This window comes from Achroia grisella, unplaced genomic scaffold (assembly GCF_030625045.1).
Source record: "Achroia grisella isolate CSIRO2021 unplaced genomic scaffold, CSIRO_AGI_Agris_v1 utg109, whole genome shotgun sequence".
NCBI classification, from domain to species: domain Eukaryota; kingdom Metazoa; phylum Arthropoda; class Insecta; order Lepidoptera; family Pyralidae; genus Achroia; species Achroia grisella.
This window is the reverse complement of record NW_026712573.1, coordinates 6032188-6047941: the sequence shown is the minus strand read 5'-3', so window position 1 is coordinate 6047941 and position 15754 is coordinate 6032188. Positions and strand designations below refer to the sequence as shown.

Genomic DNA, 15754 nt, shown 5'->3' with positions numbered 1-15754 from the left:
TGGTAATATACTGATGTATGTTTAGGTTAGTGGATACGCTTTCATTTCGTTACTACGGATTATTATAATTTGGAAAGTTACAGCACAGGGTAACTAAGAAACCTCTACATAACAAATATATTACGCTTCAGTATCAGGACCGGAGCACAGGAGTCTTGTAATAAATTATTCCATGACAATGATATATATTTCACAAGTACTCAATAGTAATTATATTGTTTTGGTCATTAACATGAACAAATCAAGATATCTGCCTACTTTCATTATAGACCAAAATGTCATTTATCATGTTGACCCTAAGTATTCTAATCGAAAACAACTTTAAAGAAAACAGTATGGTGACAAATATGAAGTACATACCATAAAACTGTTGAATGTTTTCACTCAGTGTCAGAAAAGTGGATGTCAGCAGTTTAAATGCGAAGATTTTATCCCTCCCAAATTTTATAAGGTATTATGAATTATCCTGGTAATATTGCCAGACTTGTGGGAGGTGCTATTGTGCTGATAAAAAAAACTTTTGATTACATACATTAAGGTCTATTTTATTTCTCTTATGAACAAAATAACAATTCGAATATGATGTGTAGGTTTAAGATCTTTCTATGAGTCTCAAATTTTGTTAAAAGTTAAGATGAATTTGAATCTTTCTTTTAGATTTTGTATTTCTAAAGAAGATTGTTTTAAATATGACATATAGAATTTGTTGATGTGATGTCTATGTTTTGCTTCACACTATGTTTATAATATGTTTTCTAAACCATGACAATTTTGTTCAATATGGTCATTTGTTGTCACTGCCTTAGACTGATGTTTTCAATGAAGATTTTTCTATAAGTATGTTAAATGGAGTATTATAGACAAAGTGTTAGTCTAAAATAATTAGAATAAGCTACTAACTATTGTTGTTATTATTATAACAACTGTATTGTTGTTGTAAATTATTTGATTGAATTTAATGAAACATGTTAAGACACTACATCTAAGAGATAGGTATACTTGGACGTGTGATTTAATTTTTTATAACTTTTTTATTTACATTTAAATTAAATTATAGATCATTATTTTGTATTATGTAATTGTTAATTATAAGTTTATTATGTGAAAATTATGAATACATCAAATAATATGAGCAGTATTTATGTTGACAAGTGATATTATTTTATTGAGGCTTCTATTGGAAAGTAACTAAGGGTAACAGTCATATACTATAATCTGATTACATATTTTATTAGTTATAATTTTAAAACTAAATTTTTATACCAGAATTTGTTATTTACATAATTTCTGTTTCTGAAACTTTAATAAAATAGTTTTGATGTATTTTTAGATACTCATATTTATATATATAAATTCATTGGTCACATGCAGGCATTTTCATTGGTGTACATAAAGAGTATAATATAATAGAATAAGTTTGATGTTAATTGATTTGCATCACCCATTTCCAAGAGTATGTAAATATTATCACACAACTCATTACCTATCCATAAAACTGGGAAAACACATTTAATATTTTTATATGTATCTGTGGATGTATAACTGGCAATACTGAATAAAAATATTAGATGATTCTATTAAATGGTTTCATTTTATAATCATGATGAACTGTTAATTTCTAATTAAATTATTTAACAATCTCATATCCTCCTAAATTTTATGACCCATGAAATGAAATTACATTGACATATCCAATTATAACCTGTCTATTAAGAATAATAGGGCTCATAATGCAATGCATATTATTACCTATAAGCTGTAACAATGTTTTTATTAAAGGTAAAGTTTTGAATGACTAAAGATTTTAATCTGTATCTTATATTCCTATAAACTGAAATTTTAAGAAATGAAAAGACCATAAGACCAAGATAAAAATATAAGAATGTTATTTATTCTTGGATTCAATGTCAGTATTAGTATCTCTCTTTTGAATGAAACGTAACTGTTTCTTCTTCATTCTTTTTAACTTGGCTGTGTTTGTTATTACTTGTACCACTTCTGCTTTCCGTTTATTCTCTTCTGAACGTTTTATGTTTTCTCGTCTCCGCTCTTTACGATTAACTTCTTTCTGTTTTAATTCCTCCAAGACCTGTTTTGATAGTTCTTTTGTGCGTTTCAGTTCTAAACGTAGAGCCGTTTTCTTTTGGAAATCTTGTTTTAGTCCTTTTGTTTTGTTTATAGTCGAAAATCTATAATCAAGTACATTAAAAAATAATGAAAATATTTTCATTTAGTTAATATAAAGTAACCCAATCTCTTATTAATTTTATTGAATGTAAAAATTTATAAATTTATACATACTTATTTTTTTTTGATTTCCAAAATCTTCCTGATTTTGGTTTGCCGGCAATTGGTTTATTTTTATCACTATTACTATTATTTGCAGACATTGAATTATTAGTCACATTTTCTTCTTGAATATTCTGATCCTTTTTTATGTTTTCAAGAATGGCAAGGACTTTTTCGTTGGTTCCATCACTCATATTTAAATCAATTTTAAACAGGTTTATTAAAGATTACTTTATTTATAATTAGAATTGGTAAATTTATTACTTATACTCAATAATTACCTACTAAACTTTTCGATTAACTGATACTAATCGGAAAAGATTTGGAAAAATAAAAACATTAAATTATTAAATTATAGGTTATAAAATTGAAGCACAGTGGAACATGTATTACAGATTATATAGTCTGCGATTGACTCATTCATAATTCCACAGATTACAAAGTTAATATCGATGTAATCAATATTGCTATATCGATATTATCGTTGTAAAATATTTACATTTAATAGGAACGAAATTACTATGGCTTGAAGAAAATATTGCTTTGGCAGATATTGTATTTAAAAGAAAAAAAATCGAAAATATACACTATATACTTTTTTAATGTCATTATGGTTTAAAGAAGTGTATGTTACAGAAAGGAGTCAAATTAATGTAAATGAATGAAATTCTGTTTATTGATGTACTTTGATAGATTCGAATGTTATTGACGTCAATTCCATAGTAGTTTGTTTTACTAAATGTCAATGTCAAATGATTCATTGTATTTAATTTCGACGATACCTTTTTACAGAAATAATTGTTATTATTATTATTATTTTCTTGTACTATTTCACAAATTAAGTGTAAAGACTGTTAAACTGATAATACAGCAATATTTTTATTACTCAATATTCCTTGCACAGTTTATTATCAACAATAGCCAAACTAACGTTTGCTTTGTGGGGGAAGCTGAATGCCTATTTGACGGATTTCTAAATTATTCCGTATACAGGAGTCTTCAAAGAAAATAAAGAAATGCCGGTAAAATTGCTAATTTATATTAGATTACATTTTGTTCTTATTCCATTTATGTATTCCTGAACTTAAGTATCTAATGAGTCAGATGTTTTCCATAGGCGTATCATTCGACGTTATCAGACTACACCCAATCAATTGGTAACTTGGCATTGTTACCAGTAAGAACTACGTTCAGAGGCCCGGCACCGACAAATGCTAAGTTGGAACTTGATATTGTCGACGAAGCCCTGAATTACTTTAAGGCAAATGTTTTCTTCAGATTCTATGAGATAAAGGTTAGTGTAACTCTGTAGATATTAGTGATGAACAAAAATAGTTTAAGATAAATGGGGGTAAACTAGTATTTATAGTGCAAAATGTGGAATCTATAAATATAGACATACCCCAGTACTAAAATATTGATTCTACATAATAAACTGGACACTATTAATTAGGCTGTGATATTTTAATGACCATTAAATCATGACAATTATTTTCTGTGTATAATATTATTGTTAGTTGCTTTTTTTGAGCTTTTTATATATTTTTAATAACTTTTTCAGTCAGATGCGGACCGTGTTTTAATATACTTGACATTGTATGTTTCGGAATGCTTGAAGAAGCTGCAAAAGTGTTCAAATAAGAGTCAAGGCCAGCAAGAGATGTACATGCTTGCTATTTCTAAGTTTGACATTCCTGGGGAAGCAGGCTTTCCCTTGAACTCTGTTTATGCCAAACCAACAAGCCCACAGGAGGCTGGTATGTTTGAATAATTTTTGTTCTTTATATTGTTTAGTAGAAATAATTATAATTGATATATTATTAGTCTCTATACCACTATTATAAATTAGAAAGCGAATAGATGTTTATTACCTTTTCTCAACTGAATGGCTGAACAGACATAAATGAAATATGCTAAAAAGAACAGAATTGGGGCATAGGTTACCTGTAATCTCTAAAAGGCCAAAGTTGAGGGTATAAACTAGTAAGTAATATTATACATATGGAAGCTTATAATGATCTTGTTCCATAGTCACTTATAAACAGCTAAATTAATCTTCAGATACTTTGTTATATGGGTATATTGATATCGCAGGACAGTTGTTATGCCCAAGCGAAATGGATTTAAAATTACAATACAAGTTTAATTTTCAAGCACTACGCTTGAAAATTAAACTTACTTAAAAAAGTACTACATACTGCTATATTTCGAGAAATTTTTTTTGGTTACAATAGGAATATGAATAATACTGTGTTGTAAGAATTGTTATTTTGAAAATATAGTTACTAGTTATTTCACGAATAACTTTATATTTTCAGATTTAATGAGGCAATACCTCCAACAGCTGAGGCATGAGACTGGAACGAGGGTCTGTGAGAAGGTGTGTACATAATATTTTCGCTATGTATTTTGATCAGTTATATGTATAATCCATATACTGTCTTTATGATTATTCCAGGTGTTTGCTACAGAAGATGGTAAACCAAGTAAATGGTGGCTCTGTTTTGCCAAAAGGAAATTTATGGATAAATCACTATCTGGACCTGGTCAGTAAAAACAAATTAGCTGAAATTTAATGTTTAGAATACATATTATTGTCTATTAAATGTATTTATTTGCGCTTATTTACAAGTTACTTGAATTTATAATTAAACCTTTTAATGTATAAAACATTTGAATACTTTAATTGACCACATTGTGAGGAAATAATATACATAAATATTAGTCAACACTACCCAATGGTTTATAACCGTCCTCACTTATTTCACATCTTTTCCTTAGTTTTATAATATATATATTAAATAAAAAACGAATAAGTTTTAATTAGTTTTATTGCTTAGACATACATCACATAGGAAGTATATTCATGTTTATGATTTCGATGTAATAAATATTACTCCTAATAATACATAATACTAATTTAAACAGTCTTAATGAGTTTAAAAAGAACAGACCGAAAATATATTCACATGTACTTAAATTCTACTATTTAATAAAAGTTGAATGAAATATATTATTTTGAGCAATATATGTACGAACCTATTTAATATCTGAAAAAATAGTATACATTTAATAAAACTAAATTTAAGTTACCGCCGATATTATTAGCATAGGAACCATATATTATTTGCTGACTTTCCAAACAATATATATTTTATTTATATAAAATCGAAACAGTTCCTAAAATCACACAAACTTCATCCCCGCTTGGAGAAACGAATATATTTATATATAAAATAGTGGTCTCTGACTATTATTTATTAATAGGCAGATGGGGATGAAGTAATAATTTAATGAGTCATATTGCAACTTGTTTTTAACCCTAGGATGTCATAATATATTAGAAGAAAAACTAGATATGTAAGATCCATTCCTGTTTGGGATGATAATGGGTTGTCATGATAATAATGATGATAGTAATATTTGTGGTACATCATTCGAAACATCTTCATCTATTTCTTAATTGCATATTAGTAAAATATGTTTTCCTAGATTAGTTAAATCCATATTCCTTTATGATTTGTCCAGCGATGACTAGTCTTTGAATTTCTGAAGTTCCTTCATATATTTCAGTTATTCTAGCATCTCGATAGTGTCGTTCTGCTGGCATATCAGAGACATAACCCATGCCTCCAAGAATCTGCAATCAAAGTTTATTTTCTAAATAATGATAACAAAGAATTAATTTGTGACGCTTTTAATAATCCTATTATAGTGATAATGGCATAAAAAAGCAAATAAATTGCAGTCAGGTGAATTATATAACTCTGCTAATTGACAGTCTGTGCTCTAGCTATTTAAGACACCGCCTTACTTCAACATTTATGTTCATATAAGTATAATTTTTATTGGTCTGTTTTCTATGAATATAATATATATATTGACATACAATAAAAAATGTATATAATTGTTTCTATTACTTGTCTAGTACCCATAACACAAACTCTGCTTATCTTGGGACTAGATAGCGATGTGAATTGTCCAGGTTAAAGAAAATAGTTTATCTATAATGGCACACTGGTAATTCCAATCTGATGAAATATAATTTTTCTATGGATAATTATTTTTGCAACAACCTATTAGTAGTAGGATGAGCATGAAGTCCAACTGAATTAATAAGGAATTAACAGTAATTTCCAGGAGTGACTGCATGGAGATCATACTGACATATTACACTTCAAGCAAGGGGACTCGTTAATAGTGGTGCCCATTAACATTTTCTTCTCTCCCATACCTTAGAATTACAACAGCAATAATAACATAACATCTTATCTACTTTTGTTGAACTAAAAAAAAATTATACCTGTATGCATTGGTGGGACAAAAATGTAGCTGCCTCAGATGCTGCTAACTTGGCCATTGCAGCTTCTTTAGTGTATGGTTTCTTATTGTCTTTGAGCCAGGCAGCGCGCCACGTAAGTAGCCGTGCGGACTCCAACTGAAGGGCCATGTCAGCCAGTTTGTTTTGTATAGATTGCAACTTCATAATGGGCTTTCCGAAGGCTGTCCTTTTTGAGGCATACTCTGCAGCCACATCCAAAGAAGCCTGTGGAAAAATATTAGAGAGTATAAAATTACTCTGTCTATACATTGAAAAATTGTTTATATGCTTGTAAATGATAAATTGAGACAAAATAAATAAAGAAAACATATATAATGGCAAGAAAAAAGCCCAAATAACAAGATCCTGGGAGCCTAATTTAACAGTATGTTCTAATTTATCTACCTACATAATCTACATAATTTTACAAAGCAATTAATTGTCAATTTAATCCTTATATTATCTGTGCAAACTACAAACCTCTGGAATAACTACTTGTTATATTGTACAATAGCTTTTACTTATATAATACATTGAAATACATGTTTCAGAGATGAGAATATACTTGAGATATCAAAATTACCTGAGCAATGCCTAACGCCTGTGAAGCAATACCAATCCTACCAGCATCTAATGTCATCATAGCTATCTTGAAACCCAAACCTGGTTGTCCTAAAATATTCTCTTTTGGAATCTCACAGTCTTCATACATCAGGGAACATGTTGATGATCCTCTAATGCCTAATTTGTCTTCCTTCTTCCCTAACTCAAGGCCCTTAATTGGCTTTGGCACTATAAATGCAGAGATTCCTTTATGTTTTAAACTCTTATCAGTAGTAGCAAAAACGACAGCTGCTTTACTCTCAAAGCCATTAGTAATCCAACATTTTGTGCCATTTAAAATCCATTTGTCCCCAGCATCTTTTGCAGTTGTAGATGCAGCACCCGCATCTGATCCATTGCCAGGTTCCGATAGAGCAAAGCAACCAATTGTGTCACCTACAATTATAAGTATATGATATGTAATTCATTGTATTTTACTTATCAGAAATATTGTGCTTACAATACATAAATAATTATTGAAATTTAATAATAATATAAACACACAGTTAAACTTTCAATAAATTTTTCATTTATGTAATTACCACCATGGTAGTATTACTACCACCATGTGTAATTACTGGGTGGTTTTTTAATTCCCGTATCAGTGTTAAATCTAATTTCAGTATTTTAATTTTATACTTTTGCTAATGACTTAGTAATGAAAACAAAAATAATAGTCTTAGGCATACCTGCTAATCATAATAAATCATGTAAAAATGCAAGAGTTCTCACTTATATCAACAATAATTATTTTACAAATGTGAATAGATATTCTAAATTCAGAATCATAACATACAGTCTATAATTTCCTGTGCTTATGTAATGAGTCTTTATTTTTTTTTATGTATTATAGTTAATGGAAATTAACTGACCAGTACAGAAAGGTGTGACAAATTCTTTTTTCTGTTTTTCTGTCGCCCAACCCAATAATGGGCCAAGGTAAAGAGAATTGTTCACTGACATTATGACTCCAGCAGAAGCACACCCTCGAGAGATCTCCTCTAATGCTATAGAATATGCTAGGTAGTCCAGTCCAGCGCCGCCCAGTTCCTCTGGTGTAGCTATTGCCATAAGTCCTAGTTCACCCATCTTTTTAATAGCATCACCAGGGTATATGTGCTCCCGGTCATATTTTGCGGCATTGGGCTTCAATTCACCCTCAGCAAAGTCTCGGCAAGTTTTATACAACATTTGATAGGTATCTGGTAAAGCTGAGAGTGATGCTATGCTTCTACATTGGCGGCCAGCAGTACCTAGAACAGAAGGTTGTTTAAATTATAGAGCATATAAAATTTATTTTACGACAATAATATTTGAAAACTACCATATATTTGAACTGTTTTCGATAAAACACTTAGCATTTTGTAACTAAAATTAAATAAGAATAAAACAAAAAAAAAGCAAAGTAAAAATTTAAAATTATTTAGAATTGTAAGAACTTTTTTTATTTGTTGATTTGAAGGACTTTGAACTGTTGTTTCGTTCACAGATTATGATAATGTCAAAATGTTCCGATTCAATTTTTTCTAAAGATTTAAATAATTTGCTTTTATAAAGTTGGACTTGTAGAACAAAGAAGTTACTACTTTAATTAAAGAAACATATATGAAAGTTAATTAATTGTCTTTTTTAAATAGGTAAATATCATTAAAATACTAATACTAATAATAGATTTGAAATTGGTTGAATACTATTGAAATATATATGTCAAATTCTATTGTCAAAATTGTCATTTGTCAAACAAAAACAATTTGGTATATAGCACAAAAAAATTGCAAATAACAATGATAAAATGGAGATATTGTTGAGATTGGTGCCCACGAATCCCATAAGATTTTCAGCTTCTAGGATATTATTAACCAATGTAGCAAATTACACAAGGTATGTTTAAATTTTGAAATTACATGTAACTTACATAACCTACAATTACAAATTATTCGATTTACAGATTAGCTGAAGTGGGAAAACTAGAATCACCAAAAACATCTGGTAAATATGATACTGGGCAACTAATTTTACATAAAGTGTTTGGGTATAGAGGAGTTATACTGTTTCCCTGGCTTGCTCGTGTATACGATAGAGATGCGACAAGCAAGAAGGAAAATACTGAGACATCAAGTACCACAGAGACTTCAGGAGATACTCTAACGAATGTGGGGAAAGAAGTTAAGGGCAGAACTCATACTTTTTATCAGGTTCTGATAGACACAAGAGATGCACCTTACATAGTGAGTATTTATATTATTAACTCTAATTTATTGATACATATTTAAAAGGCTATTTATGATAGTTGCAAATTTATTGACCTTATTATGTTTTGGTTTTTACTCAAGTGAATTTATCCATTAGTGTCAAACATGATTATAGTGCATTCACTGCAATGTCACATTTAGCAAAGATTTATTGTAGATTTAAATTTATTTATTACAATTTTAATAGGGACTGGTTCAGTTATTTCTTAACAACATTTCTAAAATAAATGTAATTTGTTCTGCTTACAGCTTAATTTTATTTTATACATAGTTGTGATTAAATGTCCAATGATAACAAATGATAATATTTTATTTTTAGTGATAAAATATTAACCTCTTTCAATCAGTATCAAGTGCTATAGAGTTATCTTTAATTTAAGTGTGATATTATGGGGAATACAAGTTCCCCTAAACCTCAATGTTATTTTATATATTTTATTGCTTTTAAATGTTTTATGTGATTAGTATCTGAGCTGTATTATAATAATTTCATATTATTCCATGTAAATGTCATTAGTTAACTTTTTTTATTAACCATAGCTCCGGTGTTATTTATGTATTGACTCTAGCTTAAGTTTGTACTGTAGACTGTTGTTTAAAGTATAATTATATGATTTTAAGAGGTGTACCCTCAAACGCATTTGAATGGCAGATTTAATTTGATTATATATGTATGTAAGATAATTATATTGAATTTCACTGTTGTTTATTTTGTACTATAGGATATCATTGCATGAGTGGCTTATAATAAATATATATTTGATTTTTAAATTCAATAGAATGTGAAAATAAATTATATTTTATAGTTTTTTTTATATATATATATATATGGATCATAAATATTAAATGTGAGTGATATATTTTTGACTGTGCAAACAAACATCGACATGAGACCTGAGTGGAAGAAAAAGGTATACATACAACCAGCTTAAACATTCTGTGTTGTGTTTTATGTATTAATAAATTAATGTTGACAATGTTTGGTTTCTAATCAGTTATGTTGCTTAGGCCTATTCATATCACATTTTGCATTACATTAATCATACAAGTGCATGATGTTTACACTGAATTAAATACTAAAAAATACTAAGTTAGTTCATATTAGTGAAATATTTGTAGCATGCAAATACTTATTTAAAAACATGCAACGCTTGATCATAAGGCTAGTAATGCAACATGTAGTACAGTGAATTATGTAATAAAATAATTTAGATTATGTTACCTGTTACCACTATTATAGTCCCACGGTTTTATACAATAATAATAAGGATAAAGATATTAAATTTACTTTGAAAAATGTATAAGGACTTAATTATGATGAAATATAATGAATTTAATAAATAATATTGTTGTTCCAATATTGGATCAATCAATTGTAGTAGTTATAAATAATACAAACATTTACTGGGGAATACAAACATTTGAATTCATGCTTATGTTTGTTTGTATTAGTCTGTGTTTTATTTATATACCATAAATTATGTATATTTTTACAAAAAAGTAACAGTTTTCAGGGTATGTCTGACATTTGTATAGTACCCACAGTACAAGATCTGATCAGATTGGGACTAGATTATGCTGTATGATATGTAACTATTTAACACAATGTAATTAACATAGAAACATATATATGTAATTATCATAGTAATTTTATCATAAACTAGCTGTGTCTGCGGTTACACCCACATGAAATTTATAGCCTATATGTTATTCTGATGTATAAGCTACATATATCACTGTAAAATGTCATCAAAATCCGTTCCATAGTTTTTGCATGAAAGAGTAACAAACATCCATCCATATTTACAAACATTCGCGTTTATAATATTAATAAGGGTTATATTTATAGTAGATGCTACAAAATGCTATGTCTTATTGTAAAATACAGTTTTGAAATGTAACTTATTTCAGCGGGCGCAGACAGAAGCGGTCACATTTCTTGGCAATCAAGAGTCAAGTCGGAGTTTATATGCTATTCCTGGGCTGGACTATGTAGCACATGATGACATAATACCGTATACTTCAGTGGAACGAGTACCATTGCAACATGAGCTGTTCGATAAGTTTCTTATGAATAATCCAGACAAAGGTTAATAGTTGTAGTAATATTTAATCACTTTTATTAACTAAGTAGTTATCTTAGTAGTCTTCTATATGTAAATTTGTAGACGCTATCTATCGGCGATAAGAACATAAGAAAAATAAATACGAGGCGTCTATTATTTTTATTAATTAATTAAATAAAAATACGCCATTTTAAATTAATAAGAAATAACACAAGGGGTTACTTTGGTAACAGGTATCAGGTATCAGGGTAAAAATTCAAGGATATTTTTATAAAATTATCTATATCCACATTTCTAAATTCATTTTTCCTTGAAACCTTCCTTATACGTCCTATTCACATATAGGAAAATATTTATATATACATATTCAATTAAGTATTTATTAATATAAGAGGGATATAAGTTTGTGTTATATGTACTAAGATGGCACTGAGTGAATTGTCTACGGTTATTATTATTAAATGTAGAATATGTATACATCTTTTATGAAATTATGTACTTAATATGGAATATCTCTTGATGTTCAGACCCACCATTCATAGCCCAAGAGACATTACGAGCGTGGCAGAAGAAAAACCACCCGTGGCTAGAGCTGAGCGATGTCCACCGCGAGACTACAGAGGGCGTGCGCGTCACCGTTATACCTTTCTATATGGGCAGCCGCGAATCACAGAACTCAGCAGTCTATTGGGTGAGAAATCTTAATACGTCTGTATAAGAACTATTTTCGATACATCTGTGAGAGATGTATCGACGAAGTGTGACGTAGTGTGACAATCGATGGGAGGAGTTATAAATTTCGTATCCTTTTTAAACTTGCATTTTATTAATATTTTTTAAACAAATCTAATTTGGAAACTGTTATATCTTTATATTAAATTTGAAGATGTACAAATTTTAAATTTATAGATAATCCCTATATAGATGTTCATACGCAGATAAATTTGCGCTGCTGCCTCCATAAACTTGGATAATTAATCACTACTGGACACTTTGAAAACTGTGCTAATGATATTTTAGTGGCGGTATTGCATTCGTCTGGAGAACCTGGGACCCCAGGCGGTGCAGCTGCGAGAGCGTCACTGGCGCATCTTCTCTCTGAGCGGCACGTTGGAGACTGTGCGCGGTCGCGGTGTGGTCGGGCAGGAGCCAGTACTGGCACGACACTCGCCTGCCTTCCAGTATAGCAGCCACGTCAGCCTGCAGGCGCCCAGCGGCCATATGTGGTACGCATAGACCTTTACATAAGTGTGGATAGATTGGGGATTAAGTTTTGTGTTTTTCTATATATTAATGAAGACACAATTATGAGGTTTGCTAGTAGAAGTTTTATTTTACTCCACTGCTTATACAAATACATAGATATATACATATTTTTTGTAAATACATGCATGATATACATAGAAAAACCAGAGAAACACGAACAATTGTACTCACTAATGCAAATAATTGTACCGTGCGAAGAATCAATCCCGCGACCATTGGTAGTAAGGCGGTGTGCTTAACCACCGAGGTCATCAATTATTGTGTATTATAGGATTTTATTCCGTGTTCTTTCCCATGCACTTTAGGGCAAGAAATATATATGTATATTGTATATAATTTGTTTCCGTAATAGCATCTTACCAATTCCCAGTGACGAAAAGGATATATACTGTTATTCCGTCACTATACGCAGAAGACAATATTCCTATGAACTTTATTTCAGGGGCACATTCCGAATGGAACGTGAAGATGGGTACACATTCGACTGCCGCATACCACCGTTCTCGTTAGAAAGTAAACCGGACGAGGGCGCTCCAGTGGCACCGACGCCGGCCCCATGATGTCACCTGTCCGTCCTTCGACCATGGCTGTTGCAGTTAAGACTATGAGACCCGATGTTGATGCCAAAATCAATAGTTCTACAATAACGATATCATGACGTCTGAAACCTAAGATCACGTCAGTTTGTTAGGATGTGATGAATATTGTTTTATTTGTGATGTTCATTCAGTCATTATTTTTAGCAAAATATTTTTTCTCATGGAAAAGAAATATTTGATGCTGTTATTATAATTATTATTTATTGTGTTCGGAGTGGGTGGAGATCCTGTTAGGTATATTCATTGCATCCATTGTTTGTTTTGACAAATTCCTTAGTCAATATTTTATTATCCTAGATCTGTAATAAATTACAGTATTCTGTTAATTTTCAATGCTTTTATTTGAGTCCACATTTCCATAAAGCTGTGTTTTCAACTTAGGGAATGTATGGCCGGGTAGACCTCCACGCGGTTCCCTCTGGAAACCATCGTTAAAAATTCTTCGTGACAGTGTTCATCTTATGTTTCACCATTGGTGCCCCGCCAATGTAAACCGTTAGCACAGGCGGATGATGAGATCCTTTCAGAGAAGAGGGTGAGGGGGGCTGAACTGAAAGTAATATTTTTAATATTTCATAAGCTCTTGTTTGGAGCTTTAGGTACATAATAATATAAAAAATAAAATAAAAAATAAATATTTTTCTCAACGGGATTTTAATTACAGAATTAAAATGTCTATCTACTCTATTATTGTACACAATGTGCAACATAAAGGACCACAAACCAGGCATAATAACGAAAATGAACAACCTTCCTCATACAAGTTTCATGAGCATGTACAAAATACAAGTGAAAAATTGTAAATATAATTTAAATATGTTCCTTAATATCTGTGCTATATTAATTAATATACTGAAAATTATTATTGTCTAACGCCATGCCTGTTTACCTTAGCAGTTTTGTTCCTTGAGGAAAATTGTTAGTTCCATTGTTGAACTTCACACTTCTAGATCCTTTTCCCTACGCCTTATACTATACTATACACTCAAAATGACTCAAATAAAGCTGTACAATAAATATAAATTTGTACATTGTTTTAGTTACATTAATAGGTTAGTCGTACTACAACTCTCATTCTCTTTACTCAATAATAGAGTTAACCTTTACCGTTTATTGCTATAAAACTTTATAAGGCTGGTTACACGTTTTATAAAAAGCTCTTTATAATAAAATTGTATGAAATTATGATTTACATGATTTAATTATATTTAAAATACTATATGGTGTGCGGTACATTCCTTGTATTGCTTGGTAGTTCCACAGTATATGAATATAGATAGATACAGACAGATAAAATTAGGGGTGTAATTATGTAACGATGTTATTAACAATTCTTAAATGAAAAATAAAGAGGTTTAATATTGGGGATTGCGATTTTCTCATTGAGATTTGTAGATGCGAGCGAAACTGTACAATACGCTATTGCATCTATTATGGCGTCTGTACATAAGTACAAAATTAAAATTATAGCTTTTAATTCGTTACAATACAGAATTATTAATAATATAATTACATATAAGACCCAGAGTCTAAATTTGAAACTAGTATGGAAGTTTCTATAAGCTATACGAAAAGTTAAAAATTGAAAAGTTACACCTTATGAAATACGCAACGTCAATTCTGTGTGGTGCTGTAACTCCGGATGTATAACGACTAGCTCTGAAGAGTGGCAACACCACACCTGGACTTTACAAGGCGATATAATTATAATTCTTATTTTAAGTATGGTATGCCACTATTATGGTATAAAAACGACACGGTACTTCGATTATTCAATTTTAATTAATTAGTTACAGTTTAATTTATTGCTTAATATAATGAGGTTTGATCTGCCTAATATTTGCTATACAACTGTATTCATATCATAAAATAAGCAATGCTAAATGGAAACAAAATTAATATTTACATAATTATTTATATTATGCCTGTCACCTAAGTAGTGAGCCCAGCTCATATATTAATGTAATTTTCAAATTGTAAGACTAAAAGCAGTAGTCAAACTCTAGCGACCCAATTAACAATACAATGACTAAGTAGGCACTTACTGTGGACTAAGGGCTCATGGCCTTCTATCAACTTCTAACAATTACTATGCATTTTTAACGGTTGCATAATCTACTTCCTTGCAATTATTTACTATATTCGCACCTTCTCCCATAAAAAGAATGTTAATGTGGAGATAAAGTTCGTTCAGACATACAATATTGGTAAAACATCTTTTATACATACAACATAAATATATACAAAACTTGATATCAACACTTTGTATAATTCATGTATACTAACGTATATTTGGTCGAAACAATTACTCTACACGGAGAATTTGGAAAAATGCACTGGCATGCATGATTGGCCGGG

At 30.1% G+C, this 15754-nt stretch overlaps 4 protein-coding genes across 4 annotated transcripts; 2 read left to right on the top strand and 2 right to left on the bottom strand.

The window, feature by feature from the left end:
* Positions 1 to 59: 59 nt before the first annotated feature.
* Positions 60 to 2687, bottom strand: LOC131848119 (coiled-coil domain-containing protein 86). Its single transcript, XM_059197880.1, has 2 exons — positions 2302 to 2687; positions 60 to 2189 (listed from the first exon to the last, which is right to left on the bottom strand). Exons 1-2 carry the CDS (start codon positions 2481 to 2483, stop codon positions 1886 to 1888), a joined length of 486 nt encoding a protein of 161 aa, XP_059053863.1. The 5' UTR covers positions 2484 to 2687; the 3' UTR covers positions 60 to 1885.
* A 345-nt stretch (positions 2688 to 3032) lies between these two features.
* Positions 3033 to 5068, top strand: LOC131844266 (actin-related protein 2/3 complex subunit 3). Its single transcript, XM_059193105.1, has 5 exons — positions 3033 to 3311; positions 3407 to 3583; positions 3851 to 4046; positions 4608 to 4669; positions 4748 to 5068. Exons 1-5 carry the CDS (start codon positions 3306 to 3308, stop codon positions 4841 to 4843), a joined length of 537 nt encoding a protein of 178 aa, XP_059049088.1. The 5' UTR covers positions 3033 to 3305; the 3' UTR covers positions 4844 to 5068.
* A 562-nt stretch (positions 5069 to 5630) lies between these two features.
* On the bottom strand, positions 5631 to 8468 carry LOC131844246 (short-chain specific acyl-CoA dehydrogenase, mitochondrial). The gene is made up of 4 exons (XM_059193082.1): positions 8086 to 8468; positions 7194 to 7609; positions 6593 to 6835; positions 5631 to 5929 (listed from the first exon to the last, which is right to left on the bottom strand). Exons 1-4 carry the CDS (start codon positions 8402 to 8404, stop codon positions 5783 to 5785), a joined length of 1125 nt encoding a protein of 374 aa, XP_059049065.1. The 5' UTR covers positions 8405 to 8468; the 3' UTR covers positions 5631 to 5782.
* Positions 8469 to 8926: 458 nt separating this feature from the next.
* LOC131844256 (polymerase delta-interacting protein 2) lies at positions 8927 to 14757 on the top strand. Its single transcript, XM_059193093.1, has 6 exons — positions 8927 to 9094; positions 9162 to 9441; positions 11377 to 11554; positions 12059 to 12222; positions 12552 to 12757; positions 13240 to 14757. Exons 1-6 carry the CDS (start codon positions 9006 to 9008, stop codon positions 13355 to 13357), a joined length of 1035 nt encoding a protein of 344 aa, XP_059049076.1. The 5' UTR covers positions 8927 to 9005; the 3' UTR covers positions 13358 to 14757.
* The last annotated feature ends 997 nt before the right edge of the window (positions 14758 to 15754 follow it).